At 45.2% G+C, this 26,257-nt stretch overlaps 1 protein-coding gene across 45 annotated transcripts in view; it reads left to right on the top strand.

Annotated features, from left to right (window-relative positions):
• Clasp1 (cytoplasmic linker associated protein 1) overlaps window positions 1–26,257 on the top strand; it is a 263,726-nt gene that overhangs the window by 219,007 nt on the left and 18,462 nt on the right. For all 45 annotated transcript variants that reach the window (XM_045150081.1, XM_045150066.1, XM_045150080.1 and 42 more), the window contains 4 exons: window positions 3,099–3,249; window positions 8,161–8,404; window positions 11,128–11,318; window positions 13,374–13,502. In XM_045150081.1, coding sequence (XP_045006016.1) covers window positions 3,099–3,249; window positions 8,161–8,404; window positions 11,128–11,318; window positions 13,374–13,502 — 715 coding nt within the window. The remainder of the gene's footprint in view (window positions 1–3,098; window positions 3,250–8,160; window positions 8,405–11,127; window positions 11,319–13,373; window positions 13,503–26,257) is intronic.

Genomic DNA, 26,257 nt, shown 5'->3' with positions numbered 1-26,257 from the left:
AAGAAAGGCTCAGAGGGCAGACTCCCTCTCTCCAGGTGATCTCTTCTTGGAGCTCTGGCCCCTCCCCACCCACCATCTGATCCCCCATAGGGCAGGTCCAGGGCCACACTGGGATAGCTGCAGCTTTGGGTGACTTAGCCTGTGCTTTGGTCAGCACTATTGAGTAACTCTTTAATCTAAGAACCCTAAGGAATCCCTTTGGTGTCTGATAGTGTTTATAGGTGACCAGGACCTGGCCTTTAACCCAAAGGGTTATATCCTGGGATTGTCCCAGAGCTTCACTGAGACACACTGTGCCACAGGAGACACACGAACATTTCCCCTCCCTCTACTCAGTTTCTGGGGTCCTCCTGCTGCTCCCCAGGTATTATCTGTCAAGATGCAAGGTAGTTGGATCACGTTGCTGATGACAGCCTTCCTGGGAAGTTTGTTTCCCTCAAGAAGTGAGATCTAAAAAAGGATAAATCCAGGCAGAGCATAAAAGCAGTAATGCAGGTGACTGTTCCCTGTCCCTGGAAAGCAGTTGTCTCCCCTAGAGCTCAAAACTCCAGCTTCGGTCCAGGGGGACATTTCAGAGCCCTAAGCAGTGGTCACATGCGGCTCCTCCATGTCAGGTGATGTTAATTCATTTGTCAGAAGTGAGGAGGGGCTGGAGAAGATGGCTCCAGAGCACTTGCTGCTCAAGAATGAGTACCTGAGTCCTATCCTCCGCACCCACGTAAAAATCAGGTGTGGCCACGCATGTATGTGTAATCCCAGTGCTGAGGAGACATGAAAATCACTGGAACTCACTGGTCAGCCAGTGACAAAAATAACAGCCCCAGGTTCAGTGAGAAGCTCTGTCCCAAAGAAAATGGAAGAGCAGCTGAAGACACCTCATATTCTTCTGATCTCCACACCTGTGCCCATGAAGCAGGAGCCCCCCCCCCCCACCCACACACACACACACACACACACACAAGGAGGAGAGGGGAGATTGCTGAAGGAATCCTTTATTCTAAAGAGGCTGCTGTGATGATTGAGCTGAAGTGAGTCATTTTAAGGAAGTTTGGGTTGAGAACCATGAGATAAATTATCTGAAAGCCAACATTCTCTGAAGCGACGCATGGAAAATAATATTGTGACATCCCTTAAAAACTGAACGTTCTTCCAGATCGCCTCTTGTCCATCCATCATTCTTTTATTTTTTGGTCTTGTTTTGTTCTTTGCATGGACTATGCTATGGTTTTTGGTGGTTGTGACTTAAAGTATTTAAGACTTTTTTTTTTTTTTACATCTTATATACATACACACACACACACACACACACACACACATCTTTTTATTTGAGTCATAACTTAGTCTTCATTTTTAAAATAGTGTACTGGTCAGATGTATAAAAGCTTTTCTATGTAAGCTGGTATTGCAGGGTTTCTATGAAAGGGGCCAGCAAACCTCTGGTCATCTGGGAACAGCCTGTGGGCTCAGAATGGATGGAAACCTTGAGTTCCACTTAAATTTCTTTTTCTTCCTGTCAGTATGTTCATGGAGTTTCAGCTGCAGACGTGTTCTGCATTTATGTTCTTGTTTGATGAGTGCCAGAGCCAGTCTTTGAGTTGGCATATGTTTTTGTGAGCTCTCCAAATTTAACTGGGGTGTATTTTTCCTCCATCAAGAAAGGAGGATTCTATCTAGGCTAGTGTCACAAGCAAGTAGCTTTCATGCCCAAAAGTGAGTTCAGGTCATGTGCTCCAGTGGAGCTGAGCTAGCCGTGAAAGATAGGTGGATAGTTGCTCCCTCTAGCTAGCAAAGACCTGGCCACTCTAGTGATTCTCTGTAAATCTTGACCACTCACCTACAGGAAGAGCTTAGTAAATGTCCTTTGTTTTGAAGTTGCAGGAAACTCCCTGTGTAGTGCATAGGGTTGGTGGTGTTGCTGCTAGCTAAGGCTCTCGCCAGTGACCCTAGCGTGGGTGCCTGGTTTCTTCAGTTTTCACTTTGTGGAGGAACAGAAAGGCTGAAGTGAGAGTGTGGCATTTTTACATACAGCCAAGGATGGTTCAATTGCGTTTTATTAAAGTTAATTAAACTAAATTATCTCATTTTTTTCTTCAATACTTTCTTAAACAGGTGGTTTTGGAGCTGAGCTGAATTTTTAGTTAACTGTCTTACATGCTTTGCTTTGTACTGATGTATCATCCCGTGCTTTTCTGTGATACTCCTTTTCCCCACAGGATCCTTTCTGTGTCAACACATTTTTCAGACATCTAAAGAACATTTTTTTGACAAACTGCAGTACACCAAAAGATATCTATCCCTCCCTTCCTCCCTCCCTCTCTCTCTCTCTCTCTCTCTTTCTGTCTCTCAGCATTTTTGCTTCATTTCATGTTTTGTTATTCTTGTTATCTCAAGGGACAGCATTTGATATCCTCTTTTCATGAAGGACAAATATTTCTTGCTTCTAGAAGTATTTTTAGGTATTCATCCAGTAATATGATCATCTTTGTAAGATGCACTTTAGTAAGTGGGCCTGGTGTTCCCAGCAAGTTCCTGAATTAGACACATGGAGTTAGAATCCCGGAGCCAGTAGATAGATCTGACCTTAAATCACAAGTTTTGGTATCTTTGTGCTCTTAAAGATAGGCTCTTGCTTGTTTTTGTCGATGGATATTGGCAAGCACAACCCAGTCGTGTGAGGTTGTTTGCTTTGCTCCTCGGAAAGTTGTAATACTAGCTTATTTCCAACATGCCTGTACCTCTTAAGTTTGTACATTTGAGACCAGTAACAACTGCACTTTTTTCCATCTTCAAGATAAGATGTTACTTCACCACTTTCATTACCTCGTGCAGTCAGTCACCAGTGTCACTTTGAGTTCTCACATTCTTGTGGTTATTGTTGTTTCCTGCTGCTGCTTGAATGCCGCTGTGATGTGTTTGCACCAGATGTGACATGTTAGCCACGGGTGGTACTCTAACAAAAGTTGTCTCCCTTTCATTCCAAATCACCTAATGAAACAGAAGTATAATTATAGCTTACCTGTAAATTACTAGTTTATGCCCAAATGTTGGTTTATATTCCTATACCTCAACTTAAAAAGATACTATTTTTTTATTTCTAGTATGTTGGACTATGATACAGAAAATCTGAACTCTGAGGAGATCTATAGCTCCCTGCGTGGAGTTACAGAAGCCATTGAAAAGTTTAGTTTTCGAAGCCAAGAGGATCTGAATGAGCCAATTAAACGAGATATCAAAAAGGACTGTGATATGGTGAGTGTCCTTGGGCTGGGAGAGAACTACATGTCAATTAAATGAAAGTGGTTTGGGTGTTCTGAACACTGACCACTCTGGTGACAATAGTAGAGATCTAAAGCAGTTTTACGAAATTTCAGAAGAGGGGCTAGGAGGTGGCTCTGTGGTTAAAAGTGCCTACCGCACAAGCCTGACCACCAAAATTAGATCACCAGAACCCATGGAAAGCCAAGCACAGAGCACATGCGTCTGTAATCTCCACACACCTATAGGCAAGATGGGAAGCAGAACCAGAGTCCCAGAAGCCTAGACTCTGGAGATTGAACTCAGGTCTCCATGCTTATGAGGCAAGCACTTTATTGACCAGCGCTATTTCCCTAGCTCCTTTGCAAATTCCAAGTATAAAAATACCTGATGAAGCCATAGTGGCACCCACCTTTAGTCCCAGCACTCAGGAGGCTAAGGTAGGAGTAGTGCAATGAGATTGAGACCAACCTAGAGCCTACAGAGTGAGTTCCATGTCAGCCTAGGCTGGAGTGATATACTTCCTCATGGGGTGGGGCTGGGGGGGGGGGAGATACCTGATGAGATTTGAAGAGTGAAACTTGGCAGAGAGAAAAGTCCAAGAAACTTCACATTATCAAGGCCTAGGTAAAGTGGGGTACATGGTGTTTCATACCAGAAGGGCTAGAAAGGGAGTTAGGGAACAAGGCACTGAATACAGTATAGTCAATATCTACTTTTCTGCAAGGTCAACGTCCTTTATGTAAAATAGCATAGCATTTGCATGTAAGCCATACACTTCTTTCTCTCCAATCTGTGTAAGTAGTCATACTATATTGTAGTAAGAGTAGAGTTAAAACCCAAGTGCTGGAGAGATGTCTTAGTGGTTAAGGTGCTTGCCTGCAAAGCCTAAGGACCCAAGTTCACTTCCCCATACCCGCATCTGCATAAGCCAGATGCACAAGGTAGTGCATGTATCTGGAGTTTGTTTGCAGTGGCTGGATGCGCTGGTATGCCCATTCATCCCCCCCCCAAATAAATAAAATATTTTTTTAAAAACCTCAAAAGTTAGGGCTGAGGATATGGTTCGGTGGTAGAGTGCTTATTTAGCGTGCATGAGGCCCTGGAGCTGGCATCTGGGTGGAATCCTTAGCAGCACATGTGTGCTCACAGCTCAAAAGCCAACATCTACCAAAAAAAAAAAAAAAAAAATCTTAACTACCAATTACCATATTTTAGCTAAGAAACTGAGTAGATAGACAGAACTGCATTCAGTGTGAAAATCAGGAGCCAGTGTGTATACATATCTTTAAGATGGGTAAGGAGACCCAGTTTTCAAGACAGAGTCCACAGGTAGCACATCAGAGCTGTCTGACCTGGTGGGGGACGATTCACAGATGCAGAAACAAAAACTACATGTGTGGAGAAAAGTCATCCTTCTGAGCGCACAGGTTACAGGGAGGACGCTGCGGTTCTGTTCTGCTTGTGTAGACATTATAACGTTCAGGGCTTGAATGGACATAATGAAGTAATGTAATTATTGGTGGCACAAGAAACAGTTGTTCAGAGTTCAGCAAAGTTATGTTTAACAAGTGATTTACTCAGTAATTTATACTAAATAAAGAACTGAATGTAAAAGAACAATAGTACATCCACAAAGTAGTTTGTTTTAGCATTATCTACAATAATTTTTAAAAAGTAGCAAGTGATTGAGTAAATCATTAAGCCTGATTAAAATTAATGGTGTAATTAAACATGATAGCTTCAAAAACTTTAGCTGTGCATGAATTGTTTATGCTATGAGGTAAACAAAATAGAAACTATTATGTCCACTTGAATTCCTACTGTTTAAACTTCCTTCTGTAAACAAGGAGTAGAGGAAGAAACGTGCAGCAAAGAAAAGTTAAGATTTTGTTATTAAGTTGATTAGGAAGCTTAGCTTTTGAAAAAATATTTTATTATTTATAAGAGTGTGTAAGAAAGAGGGGGCCAGATAAGCGAGAATGAAAATGGGTGCACCAGAGCCTCCAGCCACTGCAAACAACTCTAGATGCATCTCTACTTTGTGCACATAGCTTTATTTGGGTACTGGGGAATCAAACTCAGGTCCTTAGGCTTTGCAGGCAAGTGTCTTAACCGCTGAGCCATCTCTGTAGCCTGAAAACTGAGCTCATTGGATTTGTGTCTAGTGTGTGTGTGCTCATGGAGGGAGAGTTACGTGTGGGTGGTGGGTGCCCATGAGTGTGAAGGCCAGAAAAAAACTTCAGGTGTCATTTCCTCAGAAACACCGTCTGCCTTTTTAGACAGGCACCCTCATTGCCAGCGTGCACCCTCATTGCCAGCGTGTATGTCCTTGAGCTGGATGAGGAGACTGTGCCCAGAGTCCACAGGAGGCACGTTAGAGCTGGTGGGGGTTCAAAGTCTATCCAACTAAGCTAGATCCTTCTGTCTGCCTTCCCAGTGCTGGGATCACAGGTGTGCACCAGGAAGCCCAGCAATTTATGTGGGTTAAGTGTTTGAATTTCTTTTTATGTGTACATAGTGTGTGAGGGCTACATATGTGTGTGCTGGATGGTTCCTCATGCACTTACCTGTGGCATTCAAAGGAGAACATCAGGTGTCTCTATCACTCATCGGCCTGTTTTTCCTTGAGGCAGGGTCTCTTAACTAATCCAGAGCCTGCTGTTAGCAAGCGCCAGCATTTTCTGGTCTTTAACAGACTGGAGTTACAGACAAGCATGTAAGCCCAGCTGCTTACATGGGTTCTGGAGATTCCGGCTTGGGTGATCTCAGGCCCTCATTGTTTACACAGAGCACACTGAACCACTGGGCCAACTCAGTGTTTGAAGCTCTTTTAAACCTTTCTTTTACAAGTAATTTTTCATTATAACATAAATAGATATATTTACAACAGTTGCAAGAAACAATAAAATTATTTATGAGTTGGCTTCTACTGAAGTCACTGCTGTTAGTTATGAATTATACCTTTCAGTCTTTATTTAGATCTAGTCACATACTATACTTTTTAGTATTTTTTTTTATTTATTTGAGAAAGAGAATGAATGGGTGTGCCAGGGCCTTCAGCTATAGCAAACACCTTGTACATCTAGTTTACATGGGTCCTGGAGAATTGAACCTGGGTCCTTTGGCTTTGCAGGCAGATGCCTTAACCACTAAGCCATCTCTCCAGCCCCACATTTTTTTTTTTTTTTTTTTTGAGGTAGGGTCTCACTCTAGCCCAGGATGACCTGGAATTCACTATGGAGTCTCAGGGTGGCCTCGAACTCACGGCAATCCTCCTACCTCTACCTCCCGAGTGCTGGGATTAAAGGCATGCGCCACCATGCCTGGCTTCCACATATTTTTTGTTTAGATCTAAAATATAAAATTTATTTTGGGGTGTTAAGAACCAAATGTATTCCAAACTTTCAATGGAGTATAGCCAAAAGTGGAGGCGCAAACAGATATTTGTATGCCAGCATTCATGGTAGTATTAGTCATTGCAGCCGGAAGGTACACACAACCCAAGTGTTCATCTGCAGGTGCATAGATAGATAAAGTGTGGTAGACAGCCCTAAAAAGGCAGGAGATCAGGTCATGACCTGATTAAACCTGAAAAGCACATCGCCAAGTGAAATAAGCCAGTCACACAAGGGCAAATATTTTATAATTCCCTTTATAGTAGGTATATCACATGACAAATTTGTAGAGATACAAAGAATAGTAAAAAAAAAAAAAAAAAGAAGAAGAAGAAGAATAGTGAAGGGAGTGTCTATTTATTGGCTACAGAGTTTTATTGGATAGGAAGAGAAAGTTTTAGATACACGTTATGGTAATGGTTACACACATTATGAATATATTTAATATCCCTGAATTGTACACTCATGAATAGTTATGCTTCAGCTTTTTAAAATACAACTTCTTAAGTATTTTATTTATTTGGGAGAGAGAGGCAAATAGAAAGAGAGAATGGGCACGCCAGGGCCTCCAGCCACTGCAAACAAACTCCAGATGCATGTGCCCCCTTGTGCATCTGGCTTACGTGGGTCCTGGGGAATCGAACTGAGGTCCTTAGACTTCGCAAGCAAATGCCTTAACTGCTAAGCCATGTCCCCAACCCTATGCTTAAACTTTTAAAGATAAGTAAACATTATGAGAGTGGTGTTACCTTAACAGCAGCAACTTTGTGGGAATCATTAGTATGGTATGACTGCTTGGAAAACCCTCACTGCTCCTCTGTGACCAGGTGTCTAGGTGAGAAAACAGTAGACTGCCCATTGTAGCAGTTAAGCCACACTTGTTCTTATGCTGGATAGGGGAGCTAGGCTGACATGCCCAGAAGAGCAAGGGTATCAAAACCAGGACCATCAGGACCAGGGATTTAATTGTTGAAGTTAACTCCCAGGGAAGGGAAAAAACACAAAATTCAATGCTAAAGAGTTCTTCTTTAAACCTCAGTCAGACCCAAAGAATAGAAGAACGATTTCTACCTAGCAGATATTTACCATGCCCATTGTTAGAGATGGCATACTCTTGTCAATATAACAGAGTGGTGAGAGAATGGTTAGTGCTTTGACTTTATAGTAGTGCTCTGGGAGCTTCTCTCCCTGGGGGTGCTGCCTGGGTATCTAATGGGCCCTACCGTTGGCATTGGAGCCAGAGACTACAGTTCAGTTCAGGAGTCCTCAGCCAGGCTCCTCAAAAGTAAGCAGTGGCAGGCATAGCCTTCCTTCCCAGGGAACTCTTCAAAAAGCCGTGTGAGAACAGGGAACCTCAAATGACAAAGCACATCTCTTGAGTAGGTGGGTGGTGGCAGGTACAGGGGTAGCAGCCTTGAAATACTCATAGCTGTCCTTTTGCCAGGGCAGGCTTCGAGTGAAAGTCTGAGTACAGTAGGGAAGTGACAGTGTTCTTTCTCTATTGCAGGTGTCCCGGGATGGGGGCGCAGCCTCGCCAGCCACCGAGGGCCGGGGAGGCAGTGAAGTGGAGGGAGGCAGGACAGCACTGGACAACAAGACCTCCCTCCTCAACACCCAGCCCCCACGCGCCTTCCCTGGGCCACGTGCCCGGGACTACAACCCCTACCCCTACTCAGACACCATCAACACCTATGACAAGACGGCCCTGAAGGAGGCGGTGTTTGACGATGACATGGAGCAGCTTCGCGACGGTTTGTTTCTATCACTTACCCCAACTGGAAGTGCCTTCCGTATGGCCCCCTCTGAGCGTGCTGGTCACACACAGTAGAAACGCTGGGTCTCTGCTAGTTATTTTTGGCTCAGGCCTGGGAGACCCACCATGAGGAGATGCCTGGGCAGACTTACCCTCTGCAAGCCTCGGGTCAGTCCATGGAATCTCTGCCTTCAGGGAGACTTCCCCAGGAACCTGCTGGGCAGAGTGGTTGACAAGGAGGAGCCAGAGACACAGGCCCCCTAGCCCAGTGCTTGGTGTCTGTAAAAGTTGTACCAGCCCAGGGATGAAGTCCTCAAGCCATGTGAGGCTTCTCTCTTCTCTCAGAGTAATATGTCAGCCAGAGTGTTATACTGACTTTCAATTTTTTAATTTTTAATATTTTGATATTAATTAATATTACAACACAATATGAATTAATATGACAATGTAAATTATTTAATACTATATTAAATATTTTTATTTGTTTGCACATCTGTGTGTATACACATGTACACCAGGGTCTCTTGCCACTACAAACTTCAGATCCATGTGCCACTTTTTGCATCTGGTATTATGTGGGTACTGGTGAATTGAACCCAAGCCAGAGCCTTTAACCACTGCCATCTCCCCTTCTGTTCTGGCTTCTGTAGCAGAAATGGGAAGCGGGCGATCTGATTTCACTGAGCACATGCCCTACCTCATGCTTTTGCTGAGCTAAGAGGCATCAGCCCATTAGCTCCTGAGAGATGATTGTCCCCAATTTACAGTGAACAAACTGAGGTTTAGAAATGTTAAGTTACTTGCTCAAAATATAACATAGGTAGTATGTCTCAATTTTTCCCTGGCTCCTGTCAAGACCAGCATCTAGGGACTGAGGGTAGAGCTCAGTGGTAGCAAGTGTGAGGCCCTGGGTTCAACTTGCAGTACTGAAACAAAAACTGAGACCAGTGTCCATTAGGAAGTGGCCAGTGAATAAATATGTATAGATTTGATCTTATTTTTACCTGTAACTTAATTGTTTTATTTTTTTGCCTCATTTATTATGCTCACTTTATATACTCCATTGCAACTTCATAGTGAATTTTTTAAAATTATGTATCTGTGGGTGTGAGGCTGTAGCTTAGTTGGTAGAATGTTTGCCTCACATACACAAAGTCCTAAATTCCATTCCTAGCCCAATATCAAACTGGGTGTGATGGTGCATGCCTCTCATCCCAGCACTCTGGGAGATGGAGGCAGAAGGATCTAGTTCAAGCTCATCCTGGGCTATATAATAGCAAGTTAGAGGCAAGCTTGGGCTATGAGACCCTGTCTCAAAAATGAAAAAATAGGGCTTCAGAGATGACTCAGTGGTAAAGGGACTTGCTTGCAAAGCCTGAAGGCTGGGGTTCAGTTCGATGCACAAAGTGATGCTTGCATCTAGAGTTCATTTGCAGCAACAAGAGGCACTGGTGTTCTCATTTGTGTGTGCGTGTGCGTGTGTGTGTGTGTGTGTGTGTGTGTGTGTGTGTGTATGTATGTATGTATGTATATAAAATGATTTTGTTTGACTGAAGAATTGTGTAAATCAGAACTTTAGACATTAGGCAGTTGAAAGTTTTTGAAATCCTGAGTATTTGGGTTGCCAGGCCAGGAGGGAGATGACATACTTTCTGCTTCCAAGCTCAAAGTCTGTCGTGTTAGACACTCACAAAGGTCACACTTGTATGAAGAGAAGACTGCAGAGGCAGATGCTAGGGTCAGAGCCCAAGGGGAAGAAAGGGACCCGGGGGTGTGGAATCTGAGCTAGAAGAGCAGTCCTCTAGGTGTGCAAAGCAGAAGTGACCTCAGGAGGCTGCATGTAGTACCCCATGGCTACAGTTGCTCCATCGCTGCCCATCATCTGTTCCCCGGGCTGAAGGCCGGGAGTGGGTGGGGTTTGTTAAGACTTACACTTTCTGGGAGACATGGACTGTGTTTTCATTGTTTGTGGAGCTTCTTCATCGCTCCCTTATCCTGTTGATCTTGCACAGAGATTGTAGTGTCAGTTGTTACTTAACCCCCAGCTGTGTACCGAAAAGCTTAAGAAGAAAGGTGGGATGGCAGGGGAAATGACAGCGTTCCTTTGAACTTCCTTATATGTTTGCTTCTCGATCTCAGAAACTAAAGAAATATGCAAGTATACAGTAAGATGGTTTGTAGTGGTTTATTTCTCATCCTCTCTGAAGTTGAATGTTCAAATGAGTGTGGAAAAGGAAATGTGCCTTGGTGCCATCCAGACACAGTTCAAGTCCCTGCTGGTAACCATTCCAGTCAGTGTTGGTGAGTGATCTTTCCAGTCTCAGAACAGGCTACATGCTTTACCTGGTGCCTGTTACAGTGAGGGTTCCTAAGCTCTGCCTATCCAAGAAAGAGACATATGTTAGTCAGAGGTGATGGTGGGAGGGCCTTGAGCAAACGTGCACTAGAGTGGATCTCTCACAGGCAAGAGGCTGTCCTGGTACAGGGCCTGACTGAGGACTGTGGCAGTAGGAGAAAGTTTGGAAAAAACAGTCACAACTGGTTCTGAGAAAGCACCACCCTTTCCTTCTTTGAAAATAAAGGGAAAGATGGTGAGGCAGGGCAGAACCACAGTACTGGTGCTGGGCAGTTTGGATAGGGTTGGGGGTCGACAAAAGAAGGCTGGCATGACGACAGTATATGGCAGAGGCTCTGAGGCACGTCTGCGTGTGTGTCTCGCAGTGCCCATTGACCACTCAGACCTGGTGGCTGACCTGCTGAAAGAGCTGTCCAACCACAACGAGCGCGTGGAGGAGCGGAAGGGCGCCCTGCTGGAGCTGCTCAAGATCACCAGGGAAGACAGCCTGGGCGTGTGGGAGGAGCACTTCAAGACCATCCTACTGCTGCTGCTCGAGACGCTTGGGGACAAAGATGTAAGCGCTGGCTGGGGTCCCTTTCCACAAGGCAGGCCATGGGGCTCTTTCTGGCCAGGGTTGGCTTTGGCTGTCCTCTGTGGTCCTGCCCGTGGCTTACATCCAAACATGTATCTATTCAGTTTCCACATAGTTTGAGTACTGGCCAGCCAGGTCATGTTTCTATCAGCAGTAGGCCTCTCATCCAGGTTATGTATAAGTCTGAGGTCTCTCTCTCTGTGTATCTGGACATGCAGCTGTTGAGTGCCTTTCTTTCTATATTAGTACTTTGCCATAGAAATTTTCAAAACTTCCATTAGTATAAAATATGACCTTTCAGAATGCATCTTGTAAGTTTCTTTCTTTTTTTTTTTTTTGGTTTTTCGAGGTAGGGTCTCACTGTAGCCCAGGCTGACCTAGAATTCACTATGGAGTCTCAGGGTGGCCTCAAACTCACAGCAATCCTCCTACCTCTGCCTCCTTAGTGCTGGGATTAAAGGCGTGCGCCACCACGCCTGGCTTTTGTAAGTTTCATTTTTACTTCATGTGAAATCAGGAAGTAGAGAAGTTTATTTTGTTATGGACCCCATTAAATGTTGAATTCCATCTTCAGCAACAGCACCACTAGTAGTAGTGGGAAAGTGGCAGGTTTTTCAAGTGTGCTTGTGTATTATGAAATAAAACCCTCTTCATGCTAGGACATTTGAATGTGACAAAGTAGTCATGTGTAGGTTATATGGGCTGTGACTTAAATGCAGTGTTTAGTAGCTAACTAAGAGAGGCAGTGATTATTACAGCCCTGCCTTGTCCCACTTGTGGGCAAGTGAGTCTCTTGTGTGGGAGTTAGCAATAAATCCTGGGAACTCCTAAATTAAGAAGTAAACTGGGGCTGGAGGGATGGCTTAGCAGTTAAGGCATCTGCCTGCAAAGTCAAAGGATCCCAGTTCTGTTCCCCAGGACCCATGTTTAGCTAGATGCACAAGGGGTCAGATGCGTCTGGAGTTCATTTGCAATGGTTGCACACTCTCTCATTCTCTCTCCCTCTTTCTCTCTGCTAAATAAATAAATAAAAATTTAAAAAGTTTTTAAAAAATAGAAGTAAAACTCCATGTTTCTGCATTGGTTTTGTGTGTGCTAGCAGAAATAGTAACATGCCTGTGCTGAAGGGTAGGGGTATGGCTGGGAAGAGCTCCAGGAAGGCAGCGCATTGTGAGGACACAGGCCAGGCCCAGGGTCACTGTGGTGGTGACTCTGATGGCAGGCAGGGGAGGAGAGGGCAGGAAATGCTGTAGCAGCTGGAATTGTTCTCTGAGTCTAGGCTTAAAGGTTTGGTTGAGGAATCAGTAAAGATCTAAGAGAGGCGATAAAAGGTCTGCACTAACTTCACTCCAAACAAAGCGTTGGCTGTGGAAGCAGTTTCGCTCAGTTGGACTGTATGGGGAGATGAGGTGATGTCATGCACAGGGCAGGTGCGGTGTAGTGAGTGCACACCATAAGCTGAATGAGTGACAAGGAATCAGGATGTACTTCTTGTCTCTGTTTGGAGTAAACTCCACTCTCTTTTCTTGAGATTAGGAGTCTGTTTAGGATGGCTTTCCTCCAGACACATGACTTGGGCCTTAACAGCTTGAGGCCTGTCTCTTGGGTGACCTCATCCCACAAAAGGTTGGGTATAGCCACAGGTAACCTCAGAGAGTTCATAGTCTGGAAGGCCATGTTCCATGAAAGGGTTAGGTATATTGGACTTGTCTTAAGGCACACCTTACAAAAGGAGAATGTGTCCACCCAAACACCAGGAAACCTCAGCAGCCTACGGATCATGAACTTGATTGTGTTACTCCCATTTGGTTTTAATGCAGACTACTTCAAGGAGCGTTTGTTAGTCCTACAGGTGCTGGATCCTGAAAATGTCAACATGAAACCCAGTACCTGCTCTTCCAGACTGTCTAGAAAGCCTATGTCAAGTAAACTGAGCTGTGTAGAGGGGCCAGTGAGGCCGGGCCCTGTGCTTAGGGGAGGGTGTGTAGCCAAGGGCCAAGTACTCTTTGGTGAGTTTTCTTTTCCTTTCATACCCAGCATTCCATTCGTGCTTTGGCATTGAGAGTCTTACGGGAAATTCTGAGAAACCAGCCAGCAAGATTCAAAAACTATGCCGAGCTGACGATCATGAAGACTCTGGAAGCCCACAAAGACTCCCACAAGGAGGTGAGGCCGGCTCACGGCTGCCATTTTGCGTGGAGAGGGCTGGGGAAGACCACGAATGGTGCACGAGCTCAGAGCCTCTGCCGTCCAACTCAGTCTGGGTTGTACAAAGTGAAATTCCCACTATTGTCATTATGGCCAAGAAGCTGCACATTTGAAATTCTAGCAAAGGGTTGGGGAAATAGTTCAGTTGGTAAAATTATTGCTTTATAAGCATGAGAACTGAGTTCTATCCACTGAATCCACATTAAAAAGAAAAAAAAGTCCAGCATGGTGGTGTGCGCTTGCAATCCCAGTGCTGACACAGTGAAGATAGCTTAATCTCCGGGGCTTATTGGCCAGCAAACGGTGGACAGCATTTGAGGAACAATACCCAAAGTCATCCTCTGGCCTCCAAACGCATGTGCACTTGCATACACTCACATTTTTAAAATATTTTTATTTATTTATTTATTTGCAAGAAAGAAAGAGGCAGAGAGAGAGAATAGGCACACCAGGGCCTCCAACACTGCAAATGAACTCCAGAAGTATATGCCCCCTTGTGCATTTGTTACGTGGGTCCTGGAGAGTTGAACCAGGATTCTTTGGCTTTGCCAGCAGTGCCTTAACTGCTAAGCCATCTCTCCAGCCCATGTGCTCACATGTTTTAAAAAGGGCATGAGCAAAGCATGCTGATGGTTCCTCGGCCTCTGCCATTCAGCTGCCTGTTGGGTGCAAGCAGAATGTATCTTTGAATTTTGCACATGTGTCTTGTATCATGGGTTCTGGGCAATCACTGGTCAGCTGCTTGTTGATTTGTTGGAACCCTGTGACACCCCAGTCCTGTGAGAGTCTACAGTCCTACAGAGAGGAGAGCATTAAGAGCCATCCTCAAAGGTGAGTCTAGACAGACTTGAACAAGCATAGGACTAGGTGTGATCCCAGTGACACTCAACCACTGGTTCACTTTAGCCTCTTGCCTCTGCAGGACTCTTGGGAGCATGCTTATGGATGCAGAAGCTTTGCTTAGAGCAGTTCGGTGTGTGTGTGTTTTGGGTCACATGTACATGTGCATATGGAGGTCCAAGGGCAACCAGAGATGTGGTTCCTTAGTCAGGTGCTACCCACCTTTTTTGAGACAGGATCTCTCATTGGCCTGGAAATCACTAAGTAGGCTAGGCTGGCAGGGCAGGGCAGTGACCTCCAGGGATCTGACTTTCTTGGACCCTCCAGCCCTGGGATAATATATATATAAGCACATGACACCACGTTTTTTTATGGATTCTGTGAATGGGATTCAGGCAAGCAGTTTACCCACTGAACCACCACTCCATACCCTAGAGCAGTTTGTTTATCTGCAAGAACAGCACTTATAAAGGTAGGTTCTCTTGGCCATTATTTGGTCACTTGTGCAGTGACTGCTTTGGCCTGACCGTCTCAGAGCTCTACCTGGAGGGGAGCTCAGCAGGGCAGGATGCCGACTCCTACTGGATGTCCCTCTCACTGCTGGTCCCCTCAGCACAGCATAAGGGAACCATGGCACTAGATGGATGTCCAGGTAGCTACTTGAGTTTCGCAAAGTTGGCTTGGTACTATGGTGGTGATAGTCACTCGTGCTTGAGCAGGAGGCTTTCCATTGCCAGTATTGGACTTGAAATTGCAAGGACCAAATCGACTGATACAATCAACATAATTGTTCCCAGACAAGGAAAGAAGACCCACTAGCTACTGGAAGAACCGAGGAGGGAACCAGGTTTTAGATCTCTTGTAGGGGACATCTAGATGATACTACCTTTTTTCAGCTTATAAAAAACCAAAAATATTTTTTTAATTGTGTGTGTGTCTACATACTTGCATGCAAAGGTGCATGTGAGAAACTCAGGTTCTCATGTTTGCATGGCAAGAACTTTACTCACTGAGCCATATAAGAAAAATAATTTAAAATAGTTTGTCCTTAATGACTTGATCAAAAATTGAAGTGAGCCGGGCGTGGTGGCGCACACCTTTAATCCCAGCACTTGGGAGGCAGAGGTAGGAGGATCGCCGTGAGTTCAAGGCCACCCTGAGACTCCATAGTGAATTCCAGGTCAACCTGGGCTTAGAGTGAGACCCTACCTCGAAAAAAAAAAAAAAATTGAAGTGAGGGCTGGAGAGGTGGCTTAGCAGTTAAATCATTTGCCTGTGAAGCCTAAGGACCCAGGTTTGATTCCCCAGTACCCACGTAAGCCAGATGTACAAGGTGGCGCGTGCATCTGGAGTTTTTTTGCAGAGGTTGGAGGCTTTGGCACACCCATCCTCTATCTGCCTGTTTCAAATAAATAAATAAAATGAGCTTATATTTTTTAAAAAAAGTTTAGGGCCGGAGAAATGGCTTAGCAGTTAAGGAGCATGCCTGCAAAGCTGAAACACCCATGTTTTACTCTCCAGGTCCCACATACGCCAGACACACACAGTGTCACAAGTATATAAGGTAGTGCACACATCTAGGGGCCCTGGCATGCCAACCCCCCCCACACACACATTAGAAAAAGAGGGGAGGGAATTAATTAAGGTTTATTATAATTATGGAAGTTGTCAATAAAAAAAAGTTAAGTATAGCCAGTCTGTTGGGCTGCCACAAAAAAAAAAATTAAAAATTGAAGTGAAATTGATACTGGTTTTTATCTAAATGGTAATGGCTACAAAGGGGCTTCGAGTGCTTAGAGAGGGAGATTAATGCTGACCCAGCAGTGGTGTTTGGGAGCTGCATAACTGCACAGCTGGAAGGTGTCTTTAGTCTGGCATCCTTGGAAACGTAGACAGGGGACCCCAAGAAGTATAAGTTAACAGAACGAAATAAGAAGTATAAGTTAACAGAACGAAATCGTGTATTTGCCATTTGCTATTTTCTTACTACCCCGCCTCTTGAAAAAAATGGGAACTTTAGGCCGGAGGGTCTCTTAAATTGCCCATGGGAAAACAGAAAATCCCCTGCCTCGGATAAACTTAAAAGCATTGAGTTAACTTAAAATTCCTGTAACTGGAGGGTGCCCAGGCTGCTGCCATGGTGGCTGAGGGCATGCAGGGCACATGGTGCTGGCAGGCCTCCCTGTGCCAGAAGCGCTCAGATGCCTATAGATTTAGGTTGTACATTTGGTTTTAATTTTCTTTTAAAATTCTTCAAGTCCTTCTCTTATTTTAACCAACATCCCCTTGTGGTTTCTGGTTCCTAGGGCAGAATAGTTAGATGCATGTACAGGTTGTGTGGTGGAGATCTTGTTAACATAGTCATACTTTTGCATGTGTATGTGTGTGGGGTCATGTGTGTGCAGGTGTGCATGGGCATGTTTGGCTCATGTATGTGGAGGCCGGAGGTCAACATCAGGTGTCTTTCTCAATCACTCTCCATTTTATTCTTTGAGATAAGGTCTCTTACTGAACCTTGAGCTCAGAGTTTGGCTAGATTAACTAGCCACTGAGCTCCAGGGATTCCCCATCTCCATCTCTCTGGTGCCAGGATTACAGGTGTATGCCACTACACCTGATGGGGCTTTTTAAAAATTTATTTACTAACATACTTACTTAGAAACAAAGAGAAGAGAGACAGAGAATGGGCACAACCAGGGCCTCCAGCCACTACAGACGAACTGCACACAAACGTACCACTTTGTGCATCTGGCTCTTTGTGGGTACTGGGGAGTCAAACCCAGGGCATTAGATTTTATAGGCAAGAGCCTTAACCACTGAGCCATCCAGCCCCCACACCTGAATATCCGTGTGTGTTCTGGGAATCCAAACAGTTCCTTATGTTTGTGGCAAACACTACTCACTGAGCCTTCTCCTTAGCCTTTTATATTTGTATTGCACATCATGGTGGGGTTTTTTTTTTGTGATTGTTTTTGTTTTTCAAAGTAGGGTCTCTCTAGCCCAGGCTGACCTGGAATTCACTATGTAGTCTCAGAGTGGCCTCAAACTATTCATGATCCTCCTACCTCTGCCGCCAAAGTGCTGAGATTAGAGTGATCTCTACTGTGCCTGATTGCACATTATGTTTCCTCCTCTTACATGTTCTCATCATCACATTCAGTACTGAGGAGTCCACACATGGCCATAAAAATTCCTGATGCCTCTAGGCCACGTTGTCTGTCGGTCAAGCAAAGACATAGTCTTTTTTCCTGCTTGATGGCTGCCTCTGAAGGGTGCTCATCCTAGGGTGGGGACTCTGTGGAAACTATCAACTCAGCAGAAGGTGGTTACTTTTACATCCCAAAGCAAAGCTCAAGCCTTGACAGAAGATGAAGAACTTGAGACCCGGAATCCTCACACAGCCCTACTCCTACCCAGTCAGCTGCTCCAGCCCCACCGTGCACGCTGCGGCTCTCGCTGTGGACTTGCAGCCACACAGGAAACCCAGATTGTGCGAGCTGAAATGTGCTGTAGGGCCTAACAAGATGGTAAAGCAGGCCTTGTGGCAATATGGCTTCTTTTCTCATCTTGTAACTCAAGCTGTACAAGATTCTGTTGAAAGGAGCTGTGAATGCAGAATGTTTTTCTTCCACATTGAAAATATCTCAGGTGGGAGCTGGGGACATGGCTTAGTGGGTAAAAGTGCTCGCTGCACAAGCAGGAGGACCTGAGTTCGGACTTCCAGCGCCCACATAAAGCAGCGGGTGTTGTAGCTCACATCTTTAATCTCAGTGTGGGGAGGTGAAGACGGGAAGATCCCTGATGCTTGCTGGCTACCTAGTCAAGCCAAATTGGCAGGCACCTGGTTCAGTGAGAAACCCTAACTGTCTCAAAAAATAAGGTGGAGAGCAACAGAGAAGGACACCCAACTCTGGCCTCCACACACACACATGCACCTGCACACGCACACCACAGATGCGGAAATTAATACAGTCAGGGAAGGAGAAAGGAAGTGTCCCTATGGGCATAACTCCGCCTGAGCTTTCTGTCCAAGGAACACAGGCATTCTGGAGTGAGCATGACAAAGGTTTAGAAAGCAGTTTCTAGCATTTCTGTTAAAAGATAGTGTTTGTCAGCTTAGACATAATCTTTTTATATAGTCCCTGTTTGAACAAGTAAATCTCTTCCATTATTGAAGTTGTCTTTTGTCTTTTTAGTAAATAACTATGGCTGTGCAGTTCAGCACCCTTAACATTCATGAAATTTCTGTGCTTTATGATGGTGTTAGCATTTAACAAACACATTTAAAGGCTAAGGTTTGATATGTGACTTTGAGCTTTTTTTTTTTTTTTACTTGGTTAAGACAACTCCATTTATGTTAGAGAGATGGCTTAGCAGTTAAGGCACTTGCCTGAGAAACCTAAGGAATCAAGTTTGAATCCTCAGATCCCATATAAGCCAGATGCAGAAGGTGACTCATGTGCAAGATCATGCATGTGTACAAGGTGGCATGCCCATCTGGAGTTCAGTTGTTAATGGTTGGAGGCCCAATTCTTTATCCCTCATTAAAAAAGGAAAATGTCTGACAGAGAATTCTGCTTAAAGTATTCTCTGCTCAGAAAAAAAAAAAAAAAGATTAACTCCATTCATTTAAACTCTTTTTCTCCTGTTGGCATCTATAGTCTGTCTGTTGGGATTGGTATAGCTTCTCTCCTTGGCCAGTAAGAAGACAAAGGTTAATAGAAGAATCCATACTAGGGGCTGGAGAGATGGCTTAGTGGTTAAGTGCTTGCCTGTGAAGCCTAAGGACCCCAGTTCGAGGCTCGGTTCCTCAGGACCCACGTTAGCCAGATGCACAAGGGGGCGCATGCATCTGGAGTTCATTTGCAGTGGCTGGAAGCCCTGGCGCGCCCGTTCCCAATCTCTCTCTCTGTCACTCTCAAATAAATAAATAAATAAATGATGAACCAAAAAAAAAAAAGAAAAGAAAAGAAAAAAGAGTCCATACTAGGATGCAGTGTGAAGATAAATTGAGAGAGAAAACCCGAGTCCTAGTCCAGCACCTGCTACTTTCCCTCTTTTGTCAGGCTCTGGTCCTCTTTGTGTGACCCTGCATTAAGCAAGACAGTTGGCTGTTTTGGTAGAGGTTTCTTTCTGTTTAGTTTTGAGGGTCTTACTATGAAACCAGGCTGCTGTCAACCTCGAGACTCACCTGCCTTGGCCTCCCTGCCTCCATCCTACACCAACTACTCTTACGAAGATACTCCATCACCAAGACTGCTCGGTCATTAGTCTATGAAGATATCCCAGAGCCGAGACTGCCCAGTCACGTATCTATGAAGATATCTTGTAGCCGAGACTGCTCGGTCATTAGTCTTCCCCCAAACTCTACATTACTGAATACTCAGTCACATTTGCCTACTGAAGGAGGAAATGTGAGCCATGCATGGTAGCTCATACATATAGTTCCAGCTACTCAGAAATCTGATACAGGAGGATCACTTGAAACCCAGAATTCAAAGCTAGCTAGTGTGAGACCTTGTCTATGAAAAATAAATACAGCCTAGCATGGTGGCACACGCCTTTACAGCCAGCACTTGGGAGGCATCAAAACCTGTCTTCGTTCATTATTAGGGAAAATTGGATGTGATAGTGCATGCCTTTAATGCGGGAGGCAGAGAGAGAAAGATTGCTGTGAGTTTGAGGCCAACCTGGGACTAGAGTGGGTTCCAGGTTAGCCTGGGTTAGAGCAAGACCCTACCTAGGGGAAAAAAATTAAACTATTATTTTGTCTATAGGGGTTGTATTTTTTAAATCATTTTCTTTTTGAAAAATTGTATTTACTTACGTATTTGAGAGTGAGAGTGAGAGTGAGAAAGAGGCAGACAAAGAGAAAGAATGGGCATGCCAGAGACTCCAGCCACAGCAAATGAACCCCCAGTGTATGCACCACCTTGTGCATCTGGCTTACAGGCATCCTGGGGAATTAAACCAGGGTCCTTTGGCTTGCAGGCTAGCACCTTAATTGCAAAGCCATCTCTCCAACCCTTTAAATCATTTTCAATGAAACTTCATGCTTTATGACTCCAAGGAATTACAAACACAAAATCTGACCACGGTTACTTTATAAAGAAAAGCTTGCTTTCTGGGACAAGCTCTCTGACTTTGCCCACCCAGTGGTGTGCCTCATGCAGTCCTTTGGACAGATTCTGCAGCTCCACAAAAGCAGCTGTGGCCCTGAGGAGGCATGTCACTGAGCTGTGTGGTCATCAGCCCATCTCCCCCTGCCTCCTGTGCTCTGGAATGGCCCTTGCAGTCCCCAGGTCAGCAGGCTCTGTGCTTCCAGGCAAAAATACACCTTGGCAGCTGGAGTCAGTCCACCACCCCTCTATGGACCTTGCTTTCCTTTATCTGTTAACCCTAGGCTGCACTGAGGGTTATCTGTGTCTCCTCCTAGCTCCAAGATAGCAGCCCTCAATAGCAGTTGCTATTGAGTAACAAACCTAAATCCTAGCAGATTCTAAGCCTCTAGTTGTTCATGAGCCTAACCTTGGGATTTGACCTGAAGCCCTGTTAACTTGGGTAAGTTGTTTTCTTTTTAATAAACAGACATATCAGAAACCTAGATAGATTCATGGAGAGGAGTCTGGCTCTAGGTGGTCAGTATTTTCATTCCTGACACTGGCTGGTGGAGTGTGGTCTTCTAGCTTGTGGTATGGTTAACTTTGTTGCAGCAAAGAATCATTGTGTGATTCTGAGTGAGGGACAGCAAAAGCTTGGAGTGAACTAGAATGGTCAAGGTAGGATATCCAAGGAGAAGGCAACCTGGACCAGCACAAAGCAAGAGGAGCCAAGGCATATGGCTAAGGACACGGAGGACATGCTTGGGTTGAATCTCACTGAATAGGACACTTCCCCTCTGAGGAGCCAGCATGGTCTCCATGGCTAGGGGAACACCTGTTATACCTTGCAAGGATATCATAGCAGGCCACACCTGGCAGCTATTTGGGGGCAAAATAGTTCCTTCTGGCTGAAGAGTTACCTGGGAGCCAGATGTGTTGCCTGCCCCTTCGCTGAAGTCTGCCCATGAGCTGCTACACTTCAGAAAAGGGCCATATTTGGAGTTGAAAGAACTGAACCTGCACACTTCTGTCCCCATCTCAGTAGCCGTGACTAGACAAGTCATTGTCACTTTTTAATGTCAGAGGTGCTGGAGGGAAATGTTTTGTGCCCTGCCCTGTGGGCCTCACATAGGATGAATTTATACCAACAGCTATAATTAGCATTTCTCTAATAAACCCACGAAGTAACTTAAAGTCAACTGAATAAACTGTGTGTGGTGTGTGTGTGTGTGTGTGTGTGTGTGTGTGTGTGTGTGTGTGTGTTTGTTCATTCTTGTGTACACATGCATGCATGTGAAGGCCAGAGGTTAACATCAGGGGTCTTCCTTAGTCCCTCTCCATTTTGTTGTTTTGTTCTTTGAGGTAGAGTCTCACTCTAGCCCAGGCTGACCTGGAATTGACTACGTAGTCTCAGGCTGGCCTCAAACTCGTAGCAGTCTTCCTACTTCACCCTGTCCAGTGCTGGGACTAAAGGTACGCAGCTCCCACCGTATTTTTTTGAAGCAGTCTCTCACTGAGCCTGGAGCTCACCAGTGCAGCAGACTAGCTGGCCATCGGGCCCCAGGAGTCCTCGGTCTCAGTCTCCTCAGGCTGGGAGGAGGCGCATATTGCTGTGTTTGTCTTTTTACATGAGTGCTGGAGGTCCAAACTCAGGTGCTTGTGTGTGCATGACAAGCTTTTTACCAACTGAGCCATCTCTCCAGTTTTCAATTCTAAATTACAAGCAAAAATATGGCTGTATTCTTGGGTGTTGTTGGAATCTTTCCATATTTGTTCTGGATTAGCCGGCCATCATTAGCATTAGGCTGGAAGACAGCAAGAGTTTGGAGATAGACTATAGAACTAGGAACGTAGAGAAAACTGCATACGTGCTCCCTAGCTTCTCGCTCACATTATTGCACAGAACCTCCTGGGTGTGCCCCATCTCCTGGGCTCCCAGCTCTTCTCCCCGCGTGTGGTGGTTAGATTCAGGTGTCCCTCATAAACTTAGGTGTTCTGAATGCTAGGTCCCCAGCTGATGGAGATTTAGGAATTAACACCTCTTGAAGGCAGTGTATTGTTGGGGTCAGGCTTACAGGTGTTATAGCCAGTGTCCCCTTGCCAGTGTTTGGCACTCTTTCCTGTTCCTGTTGTTCATCTGCTGTTGGCCAGGGGGTGATGTCCACCCTCTGCTCATGCCATCGTTTTCCCCTGCCATCATGGAGTCCCCTCGAGTCTGTAAACCAAAGTGAACCCTTTTTTTCTCCCCAAAATCTGCTCTTGGTCAGGTGATTTCTGCCAGCAGTGTGAACCTGACTGCAACCCCACTCCTCACCATTTGCCTCTGGGTGATCCCATTTCTACTCAGTGCAGTAGGACCAGCTGGGCTGACTGTCTTGTTTATGCCACTGCTTGGAGGGTCTTGGAAATTTATTCAGGAAAAAACACTCGTCAGGTTGGAATAAATGGTAAGATTTATAATCCCCAAATTTTAAAATTTCCCATTCAGTCTCCTTCCTCTGGTATAGAACCCAGGCAAATGAGGACTCAGCCCAGGGTTGTCGCATAGCAGCTCTCCACTCTGTAAGTCCCATTTGTTTATGTGCCAGTCTGGGGCATTGGTCCTCTCATTCATGGTACTAAGACTTTTGGTCAGTTGTACTTGTTATAAGGCCTTAGTAGGCACTCCCAGAAGGTGGCACCAGCTTTTCCTTAGCTTGCAAATGTTTAAATTCCTGATGCCTTACTAGATAGGTTTGATCTTAGCCATTGTCATTTTTGGATGTTGGCTGCTTTTTAAAAAAATCTAACCAGTCTGAGACAGCCAAATCAAACTTTGTGTGAACTCAAAACATCAGCCCAAATGTTGAAAATGTCTCTGCACTAGAAGTAAGAAACCTTACCTGTAAGCAAACATTCATCAACATTCTGAATAGTAGTCCCATTTCCCTAAAAAATTTGGTGAGGGCTGGAGAGGTCCTTAGCAGTTAAGGTGCTTGCCTGTGAAGCCTAAGGACCCAGGTTCAATTCCCCAGAACCTACATAAGCCAGATGCACATGGTAGCACATGTGTCTGGAGTTTGCAGTAACTAGAGGCTGTGGCACAGCCATTTTTTCTCTCATAAATAAATAAATATTTTTTTTAAAAAATTAAAAAAGAAGCTGCGTGAGCAGGATGTTGAAGCAAGGAGGGTCATGAGATTGAGGCCAGCCTGGGCATGCAGCAAGGTACTATCTCAAAAAAAAATAAAATAAAATAAAAGCGCTAGTATGGTGGCACATGATTTTAATCCCAGCACTTGTGAGGCAGAGGTAGGAGAATTGCTGTGAGTTCGAGGCCACTCTGAGACTACACAGTGACTTCTAGCAGCCTGGGCTAGACCAAAAAAAAAAAAAACCAAACAAGCAAACAAACCTGGGTGTGGGGCCATATGCCTTTAGTCAAAAAAACAACAACAAAAAAAAAACAAGCTGAGTATGGTGGCGCATGATTTTAATCCCAGCACTCAGGAGGCAGAAGTAGGAGGATTGCTATTGAGTTTGAGGCCAGCCTTCAGACTACATAGTGATTTCAAGGTCAGCCTGGGCTAGAGCAAGACCCTACCTCACAAAACAAAAAAGCCCATATCTACAGGGACTGAGAAGAGAGTCAGGGCAGAAAGCATTTGCTGTGCAAGTACAAGTGCCTGAGTTTGCATCCTCAGAACCCACATAGGAGCCATGTGCTGTAAAGGGCACCGGTAATCCCGGTGTGCCTGTGGTGAAAGGGAGGCGGAGAGGGATCTGCCAGAACCCTGCAGGCCAACTAGCCTGGGCACGGAGAGGAAACAAGAGAGCCTACCTTCAATGAAGCAGAAGGCAAAAGTCAATGCCCACGTTGTCCTCTGACCCACACTCACATGTGACCACATATGCCTCACACACACACGAACACATACACCACACCCACTCACACGTGAACACATATGCCTCACACACACACGAACACATACACCACACACACTCACACGTGAACATATATGCCCCCCCCCACACCCCTCACACACACACTCACACGTGAACACATAGGCCTCACACACACACACGAACACATGAACACATATACCACACACACACACCCCAAAAGAAAATCTACAAAACAACTAGGTGCTTTTTCTACCTAGACACCTATACTTTCTTAACACAGGAAAGGAAGAATTTCTGTGTTTGTAATGGTAACCCCAGAGTTGGGAAGACAGGAGGCTTTCCAGAGCTTGCTGGCCAGCTTGCCTAGCTGACTCAATTCTAGGTTCAGTAAGAGGCCTGTCTAAAGAAGCAAGGTGGCAAGCGATTGAGAAAGACCTATGGTCTACCTCCTTCTTTCACATGCAGGTGCACTGGCACACAGGTGCAACCACATAATGTATACATGTACACACCACACACACATTTAAAAAGTGAGTTAGGGGCTAGAGAGAGGGTTTAGCAGTTAAGGCACTTGCCTGCAAAGCCTTAATGACCCAGCCTCGATTCCCCAGTACCCATGTAAAGCCGGAAGCAGTAGTGCATGTACTCTCCTCCCCTCCCCCTGCTTAAGAGTAAATAAAAGTATTTTTAAAAATGACTTTTCTTATTGTGGTGGTTTTATTCAGGTATCCCCCATAAACTTATGAGTTCTGAATGCTAGGTTCCCAGCTGATGGAGATTTGGGAATTAACGTCTCCTGGGGGGAGTATATTGTTGGAGGTGGGCTTAGCCAGGGGGTGATGTCCACCCTCTGCTCATGCCATCGTTTTTCCCCTGCCATCGTTAGCTTCCCCTCGAGGCTGTAAACCAAAATAAACCTCTTTTTCCCACAAGCTTCTCTTGGTTGGGTGATTACTACCAGCAATGCGAACTGGACTGCAACAGTAAAGTGGTACCGAGGAGTGGGATTGCTGCTGAACACCTGTGTGGCTTTGGCCTTTTGGAGCTAATTTCAAGAGGAATGTGGAAGGATTTGAAACTTTGACCTAAGAGATACCTTGCAGTGCTGTAAGTACAGCTTGATGGACTATTCTGGTCAGAGTTGAAAGACCTGAATGCAGTAAGCACTATGGACTGTGAGGTTTGGCTTATGAGGGTGAGAAAGAGTTTTGCTTGGACTAGGCTAGCAGTTTGTGTGAGAAGCTTGCTCTTATGCCCATGTCCTGAGAAGCTATGCAGGCTTGCTTTGCTTAGAAATGAACTGGTATAAACAGGGGTATATGGCACAGAAAGAAATCTTTAGGCCAAAACTGCTGCCCATTTAGCTGCAATTGAGAGACTGCAACCTTTGAGATTGGGCAGGCTGACCTGCACTGGGGCAACCGGAAGAATGTAGACTCTTTTGAAGGGGCCTGAGTGCTCAAGGAGTGTCCTGTTCTTCAAAGTCTACTTATTCCTGCCTGGATTAACAAATTGGCACCCTACCTGGTATTGTGGAGTATAAGAAATGCGGGAAAGAGAGGGTCATTGAGTTTGCAGCATGGTCTTGTGTATTGGAAATGGCCATGGGCAGTGTGAAACAGGTTTGATGGATGCCCGCATAGAGACCCAATGGGGCTATGAGGATGAACCATGGATTGCAGCGGAGACCCAGTGGAGATGCCGGGACCATGAGATGGCTGCTAAGGAAAGCTGCTGGCTCCCATGAAGTTTTCCAGGACTGTGAGTAACCTAGCTGGAGGGGCGGAATTGGAATGCCAGAGACTTGTTGCTGGTTAGAATTATCAGACTTGGAGATTTGTCATTGACTAGAGTTGTTGGACTTGGAGTTATAGTTTGATGTTTGCC

The sequence above is a fragment of the Jaculus jaculus genome, chromosome 5 (assembly GCF_020740685.1).
Source record: "Jaculus jaculus isolate mJacJac1 chromosome 5, mJacJac1.mat.Y.cur, whole genome shotgun sequence".
NCBI classification, from domain to species: Eukaryota; Metazoa; Chordata; class Mammalia; order Rodentia; family Dipodidae; genus Jaculus; species Jaculus jaculus.
The sequence above is the reverse complement of the archived record's forward strand: the minus strand, read 5'-3'. Positions and strand labels throughout refer to the sequence as shown.